At 51.5% G+C, this 18,228-nt stretch overlaps 1 protein-coding gene across 4 annotated transcripts; it reads left to right on the top strand.

Annotated features, from left to right (window-relative positions):
- Positions 1 to 1,163: 1,163 nt before the first annotated feature.
- LOC111159399 (tripartite motif containing 3) lies at positions 1,164 to 17,106 on the top strand. 4 transcript variants are annotated; one of them, XM_022521826.1, is made up of 11 exons: positions 1,164 to 1,329; positions 7,174 to 7,400; positions 7,629 to 7,780; positions 7,972 to 8,152; positions 8,417 to 9,149; positions 9,274 to 9,377; positions 14,368 to 14,535; positions 14,709 to 14,877; positions 15,148 to 15,218; positions 16,260 to 16,400; positions 16,527 to 17,106. In XM_022521826.1, exons 2-11 carry the CDS (start codon positions 7,323 to 7,325, stop codon positions 16,677 to 16,679), a joined length of 1,950 nt encoding a protein of 649 aa, XP_022377534.1. In that variant the 5' UTR covers positions 1,164 to 1,329; positions 7,174 to 7,322; the 3' UTR covers positions 16,680 to 17,106. The 4 variants fall into 4 exon arrangements, with proteins under 4 accessions (XP_022377534.1, XP_022377532.1, XP_022377531.1 ...); XM_022521824.1 differs by having other exon boundaries at positions 1,170 to 1,329; positions 7,174 to 7,405; positions 14,709 to 14,878; positions 15,137 to 15,218; XM_022521823.1 differs by having other exon boundaries at positions 1,170 to 1,329; positions 7,174 to 7,405.
- The last annotated feature ends 1,122 nt before the right edge of the window (positions 17,107 to 18,228 follow it).

Here is an 18,228-nt window from a genome sequence, read left to right on the forward strand (position 1 = left end):
AACGAGAAAATTACAGTATAGCATATCCAGGCTAGAATAGAGGAAATACAGAGTATGGAGGGACCTAAAAGTGGAATACCTAACCCAGACTTCAGGAAATCAGGGAGGACCTTCTGGAGGAAGTGACATTTATGTGGGGACCTGAAAGATGAGTGGGAGTCAGCCAGGTAAATGGGGACTTGGAAGAAGATCTCAGGCAAAGAGAACAGAATATGTGACTTCCCAGAAGCAAAAGAGAACAAGTTTTCCAGGAACTGAAGAGAAGCCAATGTGACTGATCACAGAATAATGAGACATGAGGTAGTGGAGGGAGGTATGGGCCAGACAAAGCTAAGTCTTGTTGGCCACTCTGAGGAGTTTGGACTTTGTCTTCTGGACAGTGGAGAACCACTGAAGGGTTTTAACAGGGGTTGGCAACAAGGTGGAACCTGTGTTTTAGGAGCATCAATCCAGCTGCCAGGGGCTTGGATGAGAGGCACAAGCAAGGAGACAAGGATACCAATTAGGAGGCTGCTGCTGTATCGCAGGAGAGATTTGGTGGCAACCTGAACTGAGGGTAGTAGCTATGTGCTTGGAGAAAAGGGGAGAAGATATTCCAGAGGCAGACTCCGCCAGACCTGATACTGACTAGATGTGAATTCTGATTGAATATGATCCCAGACAGGTGTGCTGGGAGGTGGGTTGGAGCATAAGTAGAAGAGCCACAGGTAGCTAGGAGAGATCCTCCAGGAAGAGGGTCTCCTGGAGGAGGATTTGGGGAGGGCAGAGGAAGTGAAGGATGGGTATGTCACTGAAAGTGGGCATCCCTGTACTGTGCACTCAACATACACTATTGCAAATTCTCAAAACATCCGTTTGAAATTGCAAATGAGGAAACTGAGGCTCAGAGAGGTTATATGGATTATCTGGGGTCACATACCTTGTTAGAGGCTGAGCTGGGTTTGAAACCCAATCTAAGCCTACGTCTGTGGTTTTAACCAGAGCACCATGCTCAGAAGCCCCTCAGCCCACCTACTTCACCCTGTTCCTTTCTGGTCACTGCCCGTCCTGCCTCTGGCAGGAAAGAAATGGAGTTGGTTCTCTGCAGGGGATTTGAGTGGTGGAGCTCAGGTGGGGAGAGGACGTGTGGGCCTCCCTGAGACTGACCATCTCTCTGTACACAGGCTGGTGTGAGTGGCGGGAACCATCTGTGGGCACCATGGCGAAGAGGGAGGACAGCCCTGGCCCAGAGGTCCAGCCAATGGACAAGCAGTTCCTGGTGTGCAGCATCTGCCTGGATCGCTACCGATGCCCCAAGGTTCTGCCTTGCCTGCATACCTTTTGTGAGAGGTGAGGGGGTGTGTGTATGGGGGAGGTATGAAGTCCTTGCAGGCCCGCCTGAGATGGGGGTGGCACGTGTAAAAGTGTAGGGGGGGAGGGAAACGTAGGCACATATAGGGCAGCAGATGTACTCCAACCTGCTGGAGATGAACTTTTGGTGCAAGAATGTATGAGAGGACCAGAAGCTGCTAACACTGGGCCACGGTCCCTGCCCCTTCCCAAACCTCAAGCAGCTTTCAACACTGCCAGAGACATCAGACAGAGACGTCATCCATGAGTGGCAGCACCTGAAGACTTTGTCAGCAGTGGGAGGATGGTTGACAGTCTGTCCTTCCCTGCTTGTCTTCATGGTTGTCCTGAGGCACTGAATGAAAGGCAGCCACTTCCCACCTTTAGGCTTTTAGCCAGTATTTATTTATTGAGCATCTACTATGTGCCAGACTATCCCAGGCATGAGGTATGATAAGCAGACAGATGTAATACTTGCTCTTAAAGAGCTTTCAGTGTAGGTAAAGGGGAAAGATAGTAATCAAATGATCATATAGCCAGACTATAGATAAATATCACCCTCTTCATAAGGCTGCAAATAAAGTGCTAAGCTATGAGAGTTTAGCTAGGGTCTGTCACAGTTCGGAGAAGGAGGGAAGGCTTCCCTGAGGGGCGACCTGGAGTATGCACTAAATGAAGTTGGTGACTTAACTAGTGAAGGGAGTGGTAGGAGCCTTCTACGCAGAAGGAAGAACATGGGACAGGCATGTGGCCTGAGGGAATGTGTCAGGTAAGGGGGCCTGGAGGAAACCTGGTGAGGTGGGAGCAGAGCAGTGTGACTGACATGGTGGGGGTGAAGCTGGAGCGGCACGTGAGGCCCACACCACAGGGGGCTTTGTAGACCTGTCAGAGAATTTTGCCTTTACTCTGAGGGCCCCAGGAAGCCTCTGGTCCCAGGGTCTTCTCACCATTGCCTCCACCCAGGCCTTCTCGCTGCCTTCTGCCTTCACGGAAAGCTGCCTCTGCCACAGGGACACACTTCCTTTCCAGCCCCACTGCTCTTTAAAATGTCAGCTCTGCTGCTCTCCCCCTGTCATCAACTGGAAGCAGTTCCAGCCTTCTGGCTTCTTCCAGGCTCTTCCATCAACCTGGGTGATTTCACTACTCATTTAGGCCTCTTGGTTCTCAACTGTTTCTCCAGAAGCATCCTCCATACCACTTCCAGATGCCTGGATCTTGCCATCATCCAGAACAATATCGCCTCTGTGGTCATAAACTCTGGTATCCCACTCCTGGCTCCCATTACCCCAGTCCCACTATACCAGCTTTGACTAGATATAGACGTCCCGCCACCTCAACTGCTCCTTCTCCCAGCTGCCTGCCAGCTCCATCCTTTCCTACCCGTGCCAGGCCCTACGGCTGACCATCTCTGTGACCTATGTGACCATGCCACAGTTCCCTCCGGTCTTTGTTCTTTTCTGAACCCCTGCAGCAGATGCTCAACCCCGGATCACAACTGTAATTGGACATCTCTGCACCTCCTCCTCCTCAGGCCCAGATCACTGAGCAGTCCTGGAAAAAATCAGTGCCTGAGAAATGATGATACCAGTAGCAACAGTGTATCCATTGCTTACTATTTGCCAGGGTCTGGCTAAGTGATAGACATGTGCTGAATCCCTTAATCCTCACAATAGATACTTTATTATCCCCATTTTAGAGGGGAGTAAACTAGGCTTCAGAGTCAGTGAGTAAGAATTGTTTCTGAGGCTCCACAGTAAGTAGACAGCTGAGGTCTGGATCCAGTTTTGACTACAGGGCCTTCCCTGTTAACTACAACTCATTTATCTCTTGGTCCCTGCTCTCTAAGAGTTTATGCCTTAGTGGCGGGGCGGGGGGGTGACTGACAGTAAGCAAGCAAATAACTGAACAGGAGAGTTGTAGCCTGTGCTAAGTGCTTTGTAGGAAATAAGCAAGGATTGAGTGGGGCTGGTTGGGCCAGGGGCTATTCTGCATAGAGTCATCAGGGAAGGCTTCCCTGAGGAGGTGATATTTGACCTGAGGCCTGAGGATGAGGAGACAGACTTGCTGATTGTTCCAGGCAATGGGAAAAACCCATGCCAAGGCCTTCAGGAAGGGGTAGTCTGTGCATGTTCAGAGATCAAAAGAAATGAGTGTGGCTGACTGAGGAGGATGAAGTAAAGTCTAAAAGCGCCAGGACAGTTCATGGAGGAACTTGGTGGTTTTAGAAAACTGTTTAGATTTTATTCTAAACGCAATGGGAAACCATTGGAGGAGGGCTTTTGTTTTTGTTTTGGGCAAGGGATTAACGTGACATAAATTAGATTTTAAAGCTCCCTCTGGCTGCTGTGTTGGAGAATGGATTACGGAGGAGCAAGAATGGAAAGAGGAAACCAGTTAGGAAGGTAGTGGAAGCCAGGTGTGCTGAACACGTAGGAATGAGGTCTTGATGAGTTCGAAGGTATTTTGCTGGGGAAACCCCAGATTCAGTGAGCTGGGCAGAACTGCAGGGGGACAGATTTTAATGGCTGAAATTCAGATTTCAGGGTTGATGCAGTGACTGGCGATGAGAAATGGGAGGTCTGGAGAGCATGAGAAGAGACAGCTGAGGTGAAGTGGAGGAAGAGATCACTGGGTTTGAGGAGGTCAAGGAATTGAGATCTTGATGCTGGATGGATCACCTCATGGATGTCAGAGCCCCTGAGAGTGATGGCAGGAGTGTATGTATACGTGGGGGAGGGACGGTGTTGGGGGTCAGCAGTGACAGAAGAGAGTGAGCCAGAAGAAAGTCTTCAGCCATTGGGGAAGCAACCATGATAGCAACTGAAGATAGTAACAGGAGAGTGGTATAGACGGAAGGCATGAGCTTCCAAAGAGCTGAAAAAGAACAGAAATGTTCCAGCTGCAGGGTGGGTGGGGAGGACTCAACCCCACTTTCTGGACCTAAGGAATGTGGAGTATGAGACCACTTTCTACTTGAGACAACTGCTGGGAAAACTAGGTCACAAATAAGTTAATATTTATGAAGCACTTAGAATTGTGCCTGGCACATAGTATTTGTTAAATAAATAAAAATTAATTAATGCAGATCCAGAGGTGTAGAGAACATTAAAAGACTGGGGATATGGGAAAGTGTGCACCATGCAGATCTTCCCTCCATAGGTTTGTGGTCTCCAAACACAGCCTGGGGCTGTGTGTTTCTAGAAAGCTTCTTCTCCTCCTCCCTTCAGTGACTAATCCCAGCCCTCACCAGTCTCCTGAACCTCTCCTTCACTCTTAGCATCTGATCTTGCCTGAAGCAACCGAGGGATCCTCTGTAACTTCACCCCTGTGCTCTCTCTTTCCCCCTTCCCCCACTCAGAGAATGGGGTCCACTTCTCCTCCTCAGGCCATTCGGAGCCATTACCCCCTCCCAGAGCCCTGTCCATGCTTCTTCTTGATTCTATGTCTCCTTCTCTCCTGGCTCTGCAACTGATAAACGTGCTCAAGGCTCCTCGTTCCTTGATAGCTGCCACGCAGTCCCTCAAGCCCCTTTTGTCTCAAACTCCCACCCTCCCATTCACTTTTCAACCAGCAGCAGTCAAGCTTTCCTTTTCCTGGTACTCCCTTCCCCCTGCCCCCCAGTTTTCCGTACCAACAAAAGTACTCTCACATTGGCCAAATTCAGGGGGCCTTTTTCTAGTCCTTACCTTCCCTGACTCCTCAGCCACTTTTGACACTGATCACTGATCCTTCCCTCCTTCAGGAAACGCACTACCCACTTTACTGCCTTGTCAGTGTCTCTCCTCCTACCTCTCTGCTGGTTCCTCTTTGCTCTCATTCCATATTTGCTCTATCCTGCTCTTCTCACTGAACACGTCTTTTGGGCTGATCTCATCCTCTCCCATGGCTACAGAAGCTACCTCGATGTCAATGCCATCCCCATCTCTCCTTGCCTTTTCCCCAACTGTCTCCTGGGCCCCTACTACTTGGATGTCCCACTGTTCCAATAAACTTAGCCAGGTCAAAGCTGAATGCCTTTATAAACCACTCCTCTTTCTGTGTTTTTCATCTTAGTGACTGTCAGCACCATCCACTCAGTCATCTAAGCTAGGAATCTGGGAGTCAACCAAGACTCATCTTTCACTCCCTATATCTACTCAGACCTAACACCTCCTACTGCTATACTTCTTAAATACTTCTCAAATTTGTTCCAGCTCATAGTCTACATTGCTACTGCCTAATTCCGGGTTTTTCTCATCTACTGCAAGATCTCTTACAAGACTATTGCGAGAGTATCTTGGCTAAGCACATGTTTTGCCTTGGATTTGAATCCAGACTCCAGTGATCACTGGCTTTGTTACCTTGGACAGCTTTCCCTTTTTGAGTCCATTAACATAAACATAAAGCATAAAGCACAGGACCTGTCACATAGTACTTAATAAACAGTAACTGGATGACGATGACGATGATGATGATGCTGTGTGCTGTCTCATCACATTCAAATTCATCCTCCTCAGAGGCAATGAAGATTATAGAACATAAACCTGGCTGTACCATGCTCCTGGTGTTCCCTATTGCTATTGGGATATTTTCTTTTTTTCTTTTTTCTTTATATTTTATTTATTACAGTGAGAGATAAAGAGTATGCATGTGCAGGGGAAGGGGCAGAGGCAGAGGGAAGGGGAGAAGCAGACTCCCCTCTGAGCAGGTAGCCCAAAGTAGGGATCAATCCCAGAATAACAGGATGCTGGGATCATGACCTGAGCTGAAGGTAGATGCTTAACCAACTGAACCACTCAGGTGTCCCTGGGATAATTTCTAACCTCCTAATGTGGCCCATGTGACCTTCTATGCTTCTCTCTCCAGACTTCTTTTACCATTTCTTGCCTCGAACTTGATCTCCAGCCACCTCACACTGCTTCCTTACTTACATGATGCAGTTTCTCGCCACCTTCTGGGTCTTGGACACCCTTCCTCTTCTCCCTGCACTTTTCTTTCGTTAGGCTATCATTGACTTATCCAGGACGATTTAGCTTAAATCCTCTGAAGCCTTTTCTGGCTTTTCTGTCCACAGCAACCCCTCCCAGGGCCAGATGCCCCTTCTACACATTTCCTTATTATTGCATGTACAGTATTCTGTTAATAATAAATAATACTAATACCCTACAATACATAGTGCTGTGAGTTGGCATGTGAGCACTTCAATTTAATCCTCCCTCCAGTACCCTGTGAAGTCTGTGCTGTCTCCATTTTACAAAGGAAGGATCCTTGGCTCATAAAAGGTATGTCATTTAGCAGGGGTCTCATAGATGACCGACCTAGGAGTTGAATCCAGCAGCCTAATTCCAGGCTGCGAGTTGGCATGTGAGTTGTGAGTTGCCATGCCCTCACCATTATACTATTTACTTCTATAAACTCTTCCTGTGACTTTTTTTCCTCTATCAACTTGGAAATATTTTAGAGATGGGCACTGTGGTTTATCTGTTTATCGCCAGAGCTTGGCCCAGATTTGGCAAGAGTAGGCAGTCAGTAAATGTTTAATGAGTTAATGGGAGGAGGAGCTAGTTGTACATTTTCTATGAGAACGGTTTGTAAACCCCTGTGAAAGGTGAGCCTGTGTTTGTGCAGTGTGAGGAATGCAGATCTGTCTGCTCTTCTGAGAGAAATCAGGGATGTGTTTTAGTCAGTAGTGAAAGGTGAGGCCTTTCACACCTGTTGGCAGAACAAGACGTGTGTGCTAATCAGAGAGATTACAGAATGAAGTATACATCTGTGAGGAGAATTGGCATTCCTGGAAGGCACGAGGAGGGGTGCACTGATTTTGCCCACTCCTCCTTCCTCTGACTCCCCCTCCTCCCTGGCCAGATGCCTCCAGAACTACATACCTGCCCAGAGCCTGACACTGTCATGTCCAGTGTGTCGGCAGACGTCCATCCTCCCCGAGCAGGGTGTCTCAGCACTGCAGAACAACTTCTTCATCAGCAGCCTCATGGAGGCGATGCAGCAGGCACCTGATGGGGCCCACGACCCGGAGGACCCCCACCCCCTCAGCGCAGTGGCTGGCCGCCCCCTCTCCTGCCCCAACCATGAAGGCAAGGTGGGCCCAAGCAGGCCCAGTGAGGCCAGGACTTGGGGTGGAGGGTGAGGAGCGGTTGCGGGAGGGGCCAAGTGGCTGTGGGTGAGAGGGTGTCTCTCTGGATAAGTGGTCCAGGTAGGGAGCGCACCTGGAAGGTGAAGGGCAAGAAGGGCAGAGCGGGAGGGGAGGAGGCAAAGCAGTTTGGTGTCTAGCCATTGCCTGACTGGAGCGCTTTTGCCGCCAGACGATGGAGTTTTACTGTGAGGCCTGCGAAACTGCCATGTGTGGCGAGTGCCGCGCCGGGGAGCACCGAGAGCACGGCACCGTGCTGCTGCGAGACGTGGTGGAGCAGCACAAGGCGGCCCTGCAGCGCCAGCTCGAGGCGGTGCGCGGCCGGTAGGAGCGGGGGAGGGGGGGAATCTGGGCTGCGGGACCCTGGGGATGCTAGAAATAAAACTGTTCTGGAGGGCAGGGAGGTCTTGGGGAGGGGATCTCCTGGACGACACAGTAGATTCTGCCCTGAGAAGGAATGGTTTGGTGAAGCCATCCTCAGGCAACCCCGGTTAAGAGATGTTTCCCCTCCCTAGACTGCCGCAGCTGTCCGCAGCTATCGCCTTAGTGGGGGGCATCAGCCAGCAGCTGCAGGAACGCAAAGCAGAGGCCCTGGCCCAGATCAGCGCAGCCTTCGAGGACCTGGAGCAAGCACTGCAGCAGCGCAAGCAGGCTCTGGTTAGCGACCTGGAGGCCATCTGTGGGGCCAAGCAGAAGGTGCGTCTGTTCACCCTTCCCTACCACCATCCGTTGTGAGATGGCCTTACTGCCACCATGCTTTCCATACCTGGGCACCCCTTGCCCCAGACTATACTTTCTGCTCCCTGACTTGGCCCCATAGGTACCGCGGTATCTGTGTTCCTTGTCCATACTCACCCTCTTGCATTTCTTTCATGCTATAGTACTGTAAGGTCATGAGGAATCACAGAGACCCTTTCGGTGCCAGTGTGCGCACCCAACCCTCCCCCAACCCCTCCTCAGGTGTTGCAGACCCAGTTAGACACACTGCGCCAGGGTCAAGAACACATCGGCAGCAGCTGCAGCTTCGCTGAGCAGGCACTGCGCCTGGGCTCGGCCCCGGAGGTGTTGCTAGTGCGCAAGCACATGAGAGAGCGGTTGGCAGCGTTGGCGGCCCAGGCCTTCCCGGAGCGGCCACACGAGAACGCGCAGCTGGAACTGGTCCTCGAGGTCGACGGGCTGCGGCGGTCGGTGCTCAATCTTGGCGCGCTGCTCACCACGAGCGCTACTGCACACGAGACGGTGGCGACCGGCGAGGGCCTGCGCCAGGCGCTGGTGGGCCAGCCCGCCTCGCTCACCGTCACTACCAAAGACAAGGATGGGAGGCTGGTGCGCACAGGCAGTGCCGAGCTGCGCGCTGAGATCACCGGCCCCGACGGCACGCGCCTTCCTGTGCCGGTGGTGGACCACAAGAACGGCACATACGAGCTAGTGTACACGGCGCGCGCCGAAGGCGAGCTGCTCCTCTCAGTGCTGCTCTACGGACAGCCGGTGCGCGGCAGCCCCTTCCGCGTGCGTGCCCTGCGTCCTGGGGACCTGCCACCTTCCCCAGACGACGTCAAGCGCCGCGTCAAGTCCCCCGGCGGCCCGGGCAGCCACGTGCGCCAGAAGGCTGTACGTCGGCCCAGCTCCATGTACAGCACCGGCGGCAAACGGAAGGACAACCCCATTGAGGACGAGCTTGTCTTCCGTGTTGGTACAGAAGGCTGAGGGCGGGGCCAGATGGGGCGGGCTCAGGCTATTGGGCAGGGCGGATTGGGAGGGCGACTCTAAATGACCTCAGCGAACTGTTTTGTTTTCCTTCCCTGCCTTCCCCACAGGCAGCCGAGGAAGGGAGAAGGGCGAATTCACCAATTTACAGGGAGTGTCGGCAGCTAGCAGCGGCCGGATAGTGGTAGCAGACAGTAACAACCAGTGTATCCAGGTAAGCGCCTTTCCTCTTCTCCCGTGATGCCAGTAAAGGTCCTCAAACTACAGCCTCCTGAAAAAACAGTGTACAGGTTACCTCTTGAAAGATGAACCAGCCCTTGAAGATAGTACCAGTACTTTAAGAGCAGTGAATCATAGCACCATCCCTCACCAGCCCCCCACCCTCCACTTGCTATCCACTCCCACCGGTTGCAACACTATCCTGCCCCTTCATAGTTAGGCACGGGGTTTTACTATGCTTGCAGCCTCTACCTCCCAGGCCTGGCCTCAGGCCACACAAGCTCCTGGACCCCAAAGATCTGGTTCATTCTTCATACACTTCTATCTGTTTGATCCTCCACCTGAGGGGCTTCCTTTCTGCCCTGTCCCCACGTGGTCTGGATGTAGGCTCCCTGCTTTCGTTTCATCGTACCAGCCTGGCTCCCGAGTGTATCTTGTCTCTGCTGGTCTCTGCAAACATCTGGTTGGCTAGACAGTCAGATGGGGGTAACTTGTGAAAAGAGGTGTCTTCTAGAGGCTAAACTATAGTGCAGCCTCACAGGTAGTCCTGTCATTGGTGCTCCCAGTCCCTCACATACCTGATGAAAGCATCTGCTGCACAACACAAATGCACATGGCCTCACTGTACTTTGAGCTCCTTAAAGCCAGGAAGCATGCTTTTCTCTCTCTTTTCCTTGTATTGAGCCCAGAGCCTAGTGACAGGCACCCGCTTCGGAGACGGTACAGCAGCAGTTCAAAGCTCAGGCTCTGAAACCGGACACCTGGGCTTGAATCCCAGCTCTACCACTGACTGACAAGTCACGTGATCTCTCTGAGCTTCAGTTAACTCATGTGTAAAATTAGGAAAAGAATACCTCATGGAGTTGCTGGGAGCATTAAAATGACATAATGCACAGTGTCTGACACCTGGTGAACCTTCTAATGTTAGGTATTGTTAAAAATATCATTGTCCAGGTGGAGACTGTAAACAAAAGCCAGAAGGTAGGAGAGTGCTGGAGGGGGTTGTTAAGGGAACTGGAAGTATCCCAGGCAGCTGGACATAGATTACTATTAGGAGCTGAGTAGCTGAGGTCACGTTGTAAATGGTTTCAGAGAGGATGCTGTGGAATTTTGATTTTATCCTGTTCTGGATTGTTTCTAACTACCATGCACTTCAGTTCTTGAAAACATTTTATCAGGTGGCAAAACTTCTCTTGAAGATCCTTACTTCACAACACCTATAAATTTAAAATTCTTCCTGACCCTATCTGAGTATCCCTGCCACAGGTCTGTCACCTCAATGTCAGCTGCTCCCACCCCCTGCTTTCCATGTCAGCAGGCTGAAGGTGCCAGGAACTCTTCCATGGCCATATTCCTGGTCCTGTCCAGTCTGCTTTTACTCCTACCCTATTCCTAAGGGCAGAGGAATGGAGAGGTGCAGGGCAGCACATGGAAACATTTCAGTCCAACCTAGACAGTGAGGGAGGGATCAGGTGGAAGGGGGTGGTGCTGAGGCCCTACTCAGTCCCACCCTCCACCTTCCAACTCCTTTTCTCCTCCTTATGCCAGGGATGGCTTTTGGTCCAAAAGCTGAGATTTGGGAAAGTGTCCCTGGTGTGCACACACGGGTGCTCACATGCATGCAAAGATGTATGCTGCTTTGTCTCCCTGAAGAGGGACTGGGGAATTGAGAGGGAGGGCCTTGGGGAGCCCCCTCTCCTCTCCGGATACCTGCTGCTCCTACAGCAGCCCTCCTTCTCGATCCTACTCCACCTGCCTCCTAATTTCATAACTGGTAGGAGGTGGGCTCTTGGATTCCAGAGCTGAGTTTCTGCTTCTCTTATTTTGGGGTCTTTTAGGCTCCCAGATAGATGTTGTCTCCCCTCCCCATTCATGAGGTTTGATGACCTTGTGAACTTTTCCTCCTTTGGACTGTCTATGGTGACAGCTGAGGCAGATCCCTTTGTTTTGCCGAATCAACATCAGCTGGCAGGAGAGAAAAAACATTTTGTGATTTTGAATGAAAAATTTGATTTGTATATATTATATCCTTGTGTAATAGTCTTAGTCTTTTTAAAAATAGTCTTTATAAAAAATTTTTATCAGCTCTTCTGTGGAAACTTCCTCATTTCCTTCAGTCAGAATATTAATCACATTCTTCTCTGAGTTTCCTCAGCCTTTGCTGTAGCACTTTCCATCTTTATCAGAGTCACTGGTTAGTTGTGTTATTTTTTTAGTCTCTCTGCTCCCCCCACCCCACTAGACTCAGATCCTGAAGTTACTAAGGGCAACCATGGTATAGTTCAAGGACCAAACTAAGGCACCAGCAGATTAGGGTTGTTAAGAAAGCAAATATGGCAGGTTTTGGTGAGCTTTCAGATGTCAAGGGAGAAGAGGGGATCAAGAATGGCAGGACCTGGGGCAATGGGTCGTGGGTGCTGCCATTCAGGAGGAAGCCGGGCTATCAGTTGGTGAGTTCCCTTCTGCACATGTTGAGCATGAGATGGCTGTGCAGCAGCTGAGAGGAGATGCCCAGCTCTGTGTGAGCTCGAGCTAAGGAATTCATGCGTTTGTTGACTGCCTTCCATGTGCCCGTTGCTGTTCCAGGAGTGCAAATGCAGCGGCAAAGGCAGCCAGTCCCTGTCTCACCTGAGGCTTACCTCCTTAGGAGATAAGGGTACTCAGCAGTTCATTGCAGGAGTGACCATCTTTCACAGGAAAACTATAAAGTGTAGGTCATGGAGGCCTGCCTTTACCTGTGTGTATTGATTCAAGGCCTGGAGTTGGTCCTGAAATACTTCTCTGAGGAAGTGACCTGGAAATTTCTGAGAATCACAAGATGAATAGGAGTTGACCATGTGTCGGAGGTGGGATAAGAGCGGAAGGGAGGAGCTAGACACCCCCCGCCCCCGCCCCACTGCACGCCACCACAAAGCCTCAGTGTTGAGCTGGAAACTGAGCTGCTCAGACTGGTGGGGAAGGTGAGCGGGGGACAGTCACACAGCCTCACTCTTAATCTGTCAGGTCCTTTTAGTCCCTCTGACATCAGCTCTTCTGCTCAGGGTGCCTGCCTCTCATGCTGGCTAGGGCTGGCCTGCCACAGGGGACCAGGGCAGACTCCAGCCATTGGGCTGACCAGCCAGCTGAGGGCATGCTGGAAAGTCAACATCAGGAGGAGTTGATGTTTGCTGGTGGGACCAGTTCAAACATCCCTTCAGGTCTAAGAGATGGGGATGGGGCAGGCGGCCTAGTCCACTAAGGAAGGAACAGGTCTAGATGGAAGAGCAGGGCAAGACCCAGAACTTGAGTTCCCCAAGGCTGCTCCCGGCTCTGACTCATCTTGTGTCCCTAGAGCATGTAACAGAGCAAAGCATGTGAGGCTTGTATAGTGAGTGGTTTTGTCTGTGAAGGAGAAACAAGAAGGTTTGGCTGTAGAGGGAAGGAGCTTTAAAGGAACTTTAAAGGAGGTGCTCTTAGGATGGGGAGACCTGAGCATGTTGGGCGGCTAAGGGAGGAGGTAGGAGTGGGGGAAAGGTTGGAAGGTTCACTCTGTCCAGGAGAAGGTTACCTTGCCAGCCTCTTAGCCTGGATATGCTCATCCTTGTTCGCCACCCCACCCTTTCTTGTCCGCTACCAAGTCTTATTGTCTTCCTCCCATATCTCTTGAGTCCATCTTTGCTCCAGCAAGTGCCCTGCAACAAACTATCATCCCTTTTCACCTGGACCAGTGCAACACCTCTGACTGCCCAGCTAGTGCCCAGTTTGGATTCCTCCCTGCAGCCAGTGTACTGTTTCTTAAAAGTTCCCATGTGTTTTTTCCAACACCAGCAAGCAGCTCTCAGTGGACACTGAGCAGGTGTCCTGCAAATTTAACTGATTTTGACTCTGTCTACCTACAGATAGTATCACTTCCCATAAGACAGTCTCCATGTCAGATGCCAGTCTCAAGTCCAAGTTGTTACTTATGCTTCTGACTGACCAGCTATAAATTGGAGGGTCATACGACCCCCTCTTCAGGTTCAATTAATTTGCTATAGTGCCTCATAGAATTCAGAGGAACATTTAATTATGTCTACCAGTTTACTGTAAAGGATACAGTTGAATAGCCAGATGGAGAAGTACATAGGGGGAGGTCTAGAAGAGTCTCTAGTGTGGGAACTCTGGTCCCTGTAGAACTGGGGGATGCCACCCTCCCAGCACCAACCTGGGAGCACATCAAATCTCTGCCTTCCCCTCTTCTTCCCAGAGGTTGGTGGATAGGGCTGAAAGTTCCAACCCTTTAATGATTTGGTCTTTCTGGTGACCAGCCCCATCTTGAAGCTGTGTAGGGGCCCCATCCTAAGTCACCCCATTAGCATAAGCTCAAAAGGGGCTCCTTGTGAATGACAAAAGACACTCCTATTAATCAGAAAATTCCAAGGGTTTGAGGAGCTCTGCACCAGGCACTGGGGAAAAAGACCAAGTATATTTCTTGTTATACCACAAAAGTGAATCTCATCTTGTCACTCCCCTGCCCAGAAATGTTCAGTAAATCCTCACTACACCCAGGATAAAACCCTACTTCTCCTGCTATTCATGGGAGTGCTCCCTGCAGTCCAGCCACCCTGGGCAACCAGTGCCCATCCTGGACACTGTGCCTTTTACATACTGTTCACTCTGCTTAAAATGCCTTTCCTCTTCCTTTCCTGGCCAGCATGGTTTGTCTCTTGGCATCCTTATTAGGCTATGAACCCAGATAGTCCTTTCTCAGGGCCTTTCCTGGCCATCCACCCTCCCCCCTCACATCATGTTCCTAGAGTCTCTCTCATCATGCCTGTGCTGCATGTCACCTCAGGTCTGCAGCTATGTCTGATTCTTCTCTGTACCCCTCAGCATGGTGTCAGTAAGTGCTTGTTGAATGGCTGAATGATTACGGGGGGTCTCCTCCCTCAGGATCTTGCTCCCTTCCCTCTGTGCCCACAGTCTCTCCCCTCCTCCCCGCTCCTTCCCTTGCTCCTCTGCTCCAGGTTTTCTCCAATGAAGGCCAGTTCAAATTCCGCTTTGGGGTCCGAGGGCGCTCACCTGGGCAGCTGCAGCGCCCCACAGGTGTGGCAGTGGACACCAATGGAGACATTATTGTGGCAGACTATGACAACCGTTGGGTCAGCATCTTCTCCCCTGAGGGCAAATTCAAGGTAAGAGGCTTACGGTCTTGGTGTTCTGCATTAGTGGTGGCCAGCTGAGGTGGGCATAGTGGTTAGGGCCTGGGATGGTCCATCCCCAGCCCAAGCTTCTCCTTTATTGTCAGGCTGGGACTACTCTCCCCACAAGGCAGGATAAAGCACCTAATGGTATTCCCTTCTTCCAGACCAAGATTGGAGCTGGCCGCCTCATGGGCCCCAAAGGCGTGGCTGTAGACCGGAACGGACATATCATTGTGGTTGACAACAAGTCTTGCTGCGTCTTTACCTTCCAGCCCAATGGGAAGCTGGTTGGCCGTTTTGGGGGCCGTGGGGCCACTGACCGCCACTTTGCAGGTATTGGGGAACAATTCAGAGATCTATTCTGATATCCCAGCCCCAGAGAGCTATCCTGGTTACCCCAGATTTAACCACCCCTCCTCTTACACTTTGGCCTTAGAGGACCCCGTCCCTTTACTGTACCCTGGTACCATCATCCCAGAGGCACCTGTCAGCCTTTGAGGCCCCACCCCTCTTCTAACAGCCTAGCTTTGTCATCCCGGATACTCTTCTCCAGCCCACTCCGTATCCCAGCTCACTGCCTTAGAAACCACTTTGTATTTTCAGGGCCCCATTTTGTGGCTGTGAACAACAAGAATGAAATTGTAGTGACGGATTTCCATAACCATTCAGTGAAGGTCAGTGTCCTCCTGCCTTCTATGACCGCTGTCCCAACATCCTTTCCTCTTTTACAAGACCCCTCTCTGCCTCACCTCCCCCGCCACCACCTTGAGATCATTCATTTGAACAATAAACATTTATGGCATGGCTACTTTGTCCCAGGCACTATGCTGGAAGCTGGGGATACAGTGATGAACAAGGCAAATATGCTGTCTATCTTCTTGGTAATGGTCTAGCAGGGAAGAAGTGAAGTAGCATATCACAGTGTATTATTTTGTTACAGTTGTGTGGTAGGGAAGTGCAGGGAACTGTGTGAGGACATAGCATAAGCGTTTGATTCAGGTGTGATGGAGAACCCCCTAAAGCAGCAGGGGAATTCTCCAGAAGGGAGAGGAGGAGGAGAGGACTTCAGGCAAAGGGGACAGGAGGAGCAAAGAACTGGCGGTAGGAACACTTTAGTGTGTTCAAGAAACCACAAGTAGTTCAGACTGAGTTTGAAGAGGGGAGTGGTTCAAGTGCCAATGAGTCTCATGTGCCTGTGAAGGGGCTTGTTCTCTTCCCAAGAGCCGTGGGGAGTCACTGAAGTCTTGCAGGCTGCAGGGCAATGCAGTCCTGTGTCTTAGAAAGATCACTCTGGCTGTGGTGAGACTAGTGTCAGGGAGGTCTGTCTTCTGTAGTAATCGAGATGGGAAATGTTGAGGACCACTGCAGTGGCAATATATACAGTGGGGTGCAGATTTGAGATCGAATCAGCAGGTTGTGTGAATTCCCTGGTTATCAAGCAGGGGAGAAGGTGGAGTTGAGAATGACTGAGAAAGAGAGCATTCACTGAGAAAGAGAGCATGGGGGAAGTTGAGCTGTTGGATTTGATCTGTCCAAGGGACACTACCTGGAGATAGTCAGTAGACAGTGGTAAGCATGGCTGTGAAGCCTGGGAAGAACTGGGCTGGAGCTACAGATCTGGGGGTCCTCAGCCCTGGGGCTTCACCCTGCCCCCTCTAAGGCCCTGCCCTCTGCCTGAGGCCACTTCCCCAGCCCCCAGCCCTTTCCCCTGCCAGGTGTACAGTGCCGACGGTGAGTTCCTCTTCAAGTTTGGCTCCCATGGCGAGGGCAATGGGCAGTTCAACGCCCCCACGGGAGTAGCGGTGGACTCCAACGGGAACATCATCGTGGCTGACTGGGGCAACAGTCGCATCCAGGTGAGGCTTTGGGAAGCAGGGTGGTGAGGCTTCCTGCTGTGCTCTGTGCACCCCTCCCCCTCTCCCTGGAAATGCCTCCCACCTGCCTGATCTCACCTCTCCTTCCATTGTCCACTCACTCTCCAGGTATTCGACAGCTCTGGTTCCTTCCTGTCCTACATCAACACGTCTGCAGAGCCACTGTATGGCCCCCAGGGCCTGGCACTGACCTCAGATGGACACGTGGTGGTGGCCGATGCTGGCAACCACTGCTTTAAAGCTTATCGCTACCTCCAGTAGCTGCACAGGGGCTCTGCCTGGCTCATGGAGGGACAGACATGGGGGGATTGGACAAGAGGGTCTGGCCAGGAGGTGGGCTGGACCTGGCAGCACTGAATGTGGGCTGTGGGCGTGGGTGCGCCCAGTGCCCTCCCTCTCCCTCTCTCCCAACCCCACGGTTGCACTTTATTTATTCGGTTCTTGCTTTGGTGACTGGGTGGGCCTGGACTGTGGTCCCAAGGATGTGTGCAGAGCTTCACCCTACCCTCCACCCTTTACATACTTGCCCTGTCCCATCAGTCTGCTCCCCACCCACCCCCAGCCTGGGTCCAGAACAGCCTCTTACTCCAGGGCAGAAGTCCCTCTGGTTGTCTCCCTACCACCCCGTACACACTGACAGAGACAGCAATACCCCACCCCCCATATTAAGTAAATGTGTTCACCAAGATGGTTTTGTTGCTTTCTTGTGGGGTGGGGCTGTGAGGGTACCGGAGGTTGGGACTCGTTCTGAACTAAAAGACAGGCAAGCAGGTCAGCAGAGGATCCAGATTCCCAAAGAGCCCTGACATTTTAAAGTTTCAGGAATGGAGCACAAGGGAGGGTGAACCCTGGGGCTCTTAGGCACCTGCCAGATCCCTGTCCCTAGGCCTGCATCTCCTGCAGACTCAGTAAGTCCTTTGGCTGCCTGCCCTACCGCTGAGAAGGAACCTGGGAAAATGATCCTTGCCCAGAACACAGCCAGCAGCTGCAGGGAGAACAGTTTGAGGGTATGCTGGTAATCCTGGAAGCCCAGGACCAGGTAAGGGACCTTGGGGCTAATCCCAGGTGGAAGCTGCGTGTGAGAGACTGCAGAGCGAATCTTAGAGCTCAGTGATGAAACCCTGGAACCCTGCTTGTTCTCCATTCTACGGTTATTGCCCATTCTCCATGGTGGAATGGGGGTCCTAGCATCCTGAGTTGTCGTGGGCCAGTGTCTGGCTGCCAATTCCAGAGATAATTACAACCAGCACTCAATGACTTGGGAGGCAGGGCCTATGAGGGATTATAACTTCTCCCTCTATACAAGGCTGAGGCTCAGAGGAATAGGGCATAGGACTGATGAAGAATGGAGCCTGGACTTGAATCTACAGCTGTCATACTCCTAACCTGAAAGTTGCTCCTTACTCATTATGCCCCTTGCAGCTGACATGGTAACTGGCAGAGAAGGCACCCAAGATTTGGAGAATGATGGATCTGGGAAGGTTAGTTATAAGAGGTCCTGGGAAAGCTCAAGACATTATCCTTCTGTGGGGTGATTCCCAGAGCTAAGATGGCAGGGCCTGTCCAAGGACCTGTGGAAGACCATGGGGGCTTTGCAGAGATTAAGGGGGCACCACATGAACCACATGGAAGTCTTGGTTATCTTCATTTCCCTGATCCTCTGTCTTCGCTGGCTGGGACCTGGTAGGCAGGTGTAGGGACCTATGAGCTCCCTGCAGTTCTGGGGCAGGTGGTCTTATAGGGCCTGCACTTCTGGCTCCAGTTAAGAGTAGGATTGCCTGAACCCATGCCCTGGCCAGCAGAGATGGTG

The sequence above is a fragment of the Enhydra lutris genome, unplaced genomic scaffold (assembly GCF_002288905.1).
Source record: "Enhydra lutris kenyoni isolate GAN:26980312 unplaced genomic scaffold, ASM228890v2 scaffoldscaffold68, whole genome shotgun sequence".
NCBI lineage: Eukaryota > Metazoa > Chordata > Mammalia > Carnivora > Mustelidae > Enhydra > Enhydra lutris.

Bases quoted from the DNA above. Each gene is read 5' to 3' on its own strand.
- LOC111159399 (XM_022521824.1), top strand. From the start codon at position 1,199: ATGGCGAAGAGGGAGGACAGCCCTGGCCCAGAGGTCCAGCCAATGGAC. The intron at 7,406-7,628 runs GTGGGCCCAAGC...TTTTGCCGCCAG, and splicing joins GCCCCAACCATGAAGGCAAG to ACGATGGAGTTTTACTGTGA. The intron at 16,401-16,526 runs GTGAGGCTTTGG...CTCACTCTCCAG, and splicing joins GGGGCAACAGTCGCATCCAG to GTATTCGACAGCTCTGGTTC.